A 3930-nucleotide genomic window follows, 5' to 3' on the forward strand; every position below is an offset into this window, starting at 1 on the left:
CACAGATCTCCCCTTCTCTAGAGGATCCAGCTCTTGAGTTTCGAGCAGCCAGAGCTGCCTGCCAGCTTGCTCAAAGCCTGCTCCAGAGCAGGGCTGGAAAGAGCAAACCCAGAGGGACACCACTGACTCCAAGCCGGGCAGGCCTCTGCTTCCAGGGTAGGCTATGGTTGTCAGTCCTGGGGCTGAGAGTCCCTGAGAGGGGCTTCTGGCATAAGAGAACCCTCTCATAGTGAGCAGAGAGCAGTAAGGGGCAACAGGCAGGTAGAGCTAAGCAATGAGACAATTGGGGACTATCTCTAGATTCAGAAAAGCAATAAGAACAAATGGTGGCTTGTTTGGACAACTTCTGACAGAATTTGGCATTTTCTTACAAATTTGAATATGAATGAAATAAGATCCATTGTCACTTTTCTGCCAATGTAGAGACAGACGTAGAAATGCAGGCCCAATGCTCTGACCATCCTGGGCACATGGACGTCTCCAGAAACCTGCCCCATGCACACCTAGAACTAAAAGCATAGTTCATTTATGCACCACAGGAACCAAACACTTGGAAAACTTAAATAGTGTTACACTGCCTGAGAGGACCTGTTTCCCTTGTTTATAGGCAAAACCCAGAACTGTCTTCCAAGCCTATGAGCCCTAGGTAGCTCATAGTTAAAGAACTAAGAACTGAAGTTAAAGAACTAAGATTAAAGCAGAAAGCAAGACTTCTCGAGGCAATCTTCTCCACAGGCTCTAGACCCCTAGTAGAAAGAGTTGGTGAACATAGGCAGTCAGGCCAACATCTTCCTCAGGGCGTCACTACTGCTTCAAGGACAGTCCCACTTGCCTTGAAAAGACATTAACATTCAAATCTTGACAAAGTTCATTTGATAAGTTCTAAGGTCAAATTTTATTTCCACCAAAAAAGGCAGTGGAAACAATATAAAACACATTAAAAGGATATTACTGAGTGAACTTAAAGTGGACCTTGACCTTGGAAAGGCTGAATCCAGAGGGAGGGAAAGGCCATCCTGTTCCTGGGCTGCACCTGCAGCTGCTCTGAGGAAGAGGCAGCTGGTTACAAAGCAGAAGCCACCAATGCTGATCCCACAAGATGCAAACCATGCGGAGAACGACAGTGGTGGCCTACTGTGCTTAGGGGTGGGGGCTCCTTGGCACATCTCAGCAGAGCTTGGTGATGGAGAAGCTTGAGATTTCAAAAAAATATTCTGGCTTTTGCCTTGACCTGGGATAACCAACAGGTCATCTCCCACAGCTGCAGGGAAGGCTGCTGACTGGAGAGAAATTTATCACACAAGTTCAAGGCATTCTCTGCTGGCAGACCCTCTCTCCAACGTCATCACAAACCTGGTATTGCAGGGTTCTCTACAAAGAAAGCCTGACCACGGGTTCAGAGCATGGGATCTGCCCATTGAGTCTGTCACTTGTGGAAACACTTTGCTAAGATTTTACGTAAAAGCAGCTTCCCTCTGCACAGACATTCTTTGGGGGGGGGGTTGATATTGTTTTATAATCTTTTGTAAGTACATTACTAAGATGGCATTAGGGGACTTGAGCTATCACCCACAGGCAGTGTGGCACAAAAGGGCTACTGCTTCTATGGGGAGCTGGGGCCTTAGTCTGTGGAAGTGGAATTGAAATAGAAGAAGGCAATGGGGAGAGGGAATCACAGCTTTTTTTTTAAAAAAAACCTTCTGGGCTAACTGTACCTTTGAGTCTGGGAAGGAAAAGAAATGGCATTCTTTCAAAGTAGACTAAAGCAGTGATTTTTAAAACAAAGCAAACAGAACTAGAGCATCTGAATATTTTAATCCTTCTTTCCAGGTTGCCTAGACCACTTTTGATTAAGAAACTATAGAAAGTTAGTAACTGCCACAAGCGGCACGCGTCAATTTTCCACAGAGTCCTGCTTTGCAGGGCATCTGAATGCATTGCTCAGGGGCTCTGCTGAAACTTGCTGGAATCAATCACTGATGGCAGATTTTAGTCCACAGGCCGTTTTTCCCCTATTTCTTTGTAAACTCTTCAGCATTCTTACAGAATTTTTTACGGTCCTTAGAGTATTCAGGGTCAAAAGAATATTCTGGCTTTTGCCTTGACCTGGGATAACCAACAGGTCATCTCCCACAGCTGCAGGGAGAGCTGCTGACTGGAGAGAAATTTATCACACAAGTTCAAGGCATTCTCTGCTGGCAGACCCTCCCTCCAACGTCACCACAAACCTGGTATTGTAGGGTTCTCTACAAAGAAAGCCTGACCACGGGTTCAGAGCATGGGGTCTGCCTGTTGAGTGGGTGCTCAGGCTGGGGGTCGTTCACCAGTGCTATGAGGGACTGGATTACTTGGTTGGTTTGGGTGGCTGGCTTCCAGTTTTCAGCGCTAATTACCAGCAGACAGACCTGTCCCTTCTCATCAATGTTAGGGTGGTAGATCTTGGTTTTAAATGTGATCGTGGGTGGTTTGAATGGATACTCTGCTGAAAAGCTGATTTCAATTCTTAAGGCCCCATTATCATATGGAGGGTTGTCAGAAAAAATAAGCCCTTGCCAAGTCAATAAATTAGCTTGATCAAGCTGGATGTTATGGAACTTTTTCATTCCACATTTGCTGATCTCTTCAAGCTTCTTCATCAGTCTCCTGCTGGCCGCCATCTTGGATCTGATCTAAAACTTCTTACATGGAGGAAAATTGCTGGATATTAAACCAGGGTCTTGTCCAGACTCTCCCCTCAGCCTATGAAAAAACTTTGGAACATTTTTCATCCCTTGTAAAACTCCTAAATTTTAGATATGTCATACATATTACCTGGGCATTAATTTTTGTCTGATCTTGAATTCAGCTGTGAGCAAAATGATGCTTAATTCAAGCCTAAAATCAAACAGAATCAGAAATGGCCATGAGGCTAGTTGGAGAGCTCTTGCCCAGAATGTAAAGCCTGGAGTATCATCTCAAGCCCCACAGCTAAAGAGAAAGTTGCTGCAAGCCTAATTGCTCAGCCATCCCTTCACAAGTGACTTATCAGAACCAAGGGATCTGATAAAGGCTAAACCAAAAGGCAAGGCTTTTTGGCATTATTACTTTGTAAATAAAGTGGCTGTCCTTTGCTGTAGATTTTTTTTGCTATAGTTAAATTTCTTTTTGTTATATATTTGGGAATTAATTCCTTCAGTTCAGAACTGTTTAGTGAAAACAGTTTCCTACTGGTCAGGCCTTTGTTCCTCTCTCCTAGGTAAGTACAAAGATCTGCCTTCCTGCAATTATCTTTATCAGCAGGCATTTGGTCAGTGCTTAGGGTTCAGGCAATAGAGAATTTCACTTAAGACATACACAGATCTCCAAGGACATAGAACCTGCCCAAATTGATGTTCTGGTTTTACCCCACTTAAAAGATTCTTAACTCCTTACACTCACTTTCACCTCAGCTTACTGATGATTTTAGTTCCCGACTCTCAAAGACAACAGAAGGGATAATTAACTGCAAACCAGAGAAAGACCCACAACACCCACGATCCGAGCAGCTGATAACAGCGTAGCCCAGAACTGATAATTTGGAGGTCTGGGTCTCTGCTTCACTTACAGCAGGAAGTTTACCTCCAGACCTATGTCTGTACAAACTGCAGCATCTGGTGTATGTGCTATCTGATCAAGAGCTATCAGCATCGCCCAGGTTGCCTGGTTACCTCACAGCCTCTGTGCTTGCTGCGAAAAAAGAAGTGGCGTGTTCATTTAAACAATCAATGCGCTGTTAATAATTTTACTGAAAATAAATCTTTTAGCTCTTACTAACCACCTGAAAATGTAGCATAGCTCACTAGGATTCCCTTCTAGAACCCTCTGATGATTTAATTCATTTCTTAACTAACTTTCCCCATTAAGGAGTTCACTGGATGTATACTAGCTACTCCCACCGATATCTTTCTCTCT

General features: G+C 44.1%; 1 protein-coding gene across 2 annotated transcripts; it reads right to left on the bottom strand.

Annotated features, from left to right (window-relative positions):
* Nucleotides 1–2012: 2012 nt before the first annotated feature.
* On the bottom strand, nucleotides 2013–2657 carry LOC142841071 (ubiquitin-conjugating enzyme E2 L3-like). 2 transcript variants are annotated; one of them, XM_075957812.1, is made up of 3 exons: nucleotides 2631–2657; nucleotides 2290–2534; nucleotides 2013–2100 (listed from the first exon to the last, which is right to left on the bottom strand). In XM_075957812.1, the coding sequence occupies exons 1-3, from the start codon at nucleotides 2655–2657 to the stop codon at nucleotides 2013–2015; spliced, it is 360 nt and encodes a 119-aa protein (XP_075813927.1). The 2 variants fall into 2 exon arrangements, with proteins under 2 accessions (XP_075813927.1, XP_075813925.1); XM_075957810.1 differs by having other exon boundaries at nucleotides 2290–2657.
* Between the last annotated feature and the right edge of the window lie 1273 nt (nucleotides 2658–3930).

This window comes from Microtus pennsylvanicus, chromosome X (assembly GCF_037038515.1).
Source record: "Microtus pennsylvanicus isolate mMicPen1 chromosome X, mMicPen1.hap1, whole genome shotgun sequence".
NCBI classification, from domain to species: domain Eukaryota; kingdom Metazoa; phylum Chordata; class Mammalia; order Rodentia; family Cricetidae; genus Microtus; species Microtus pennsylvanicus.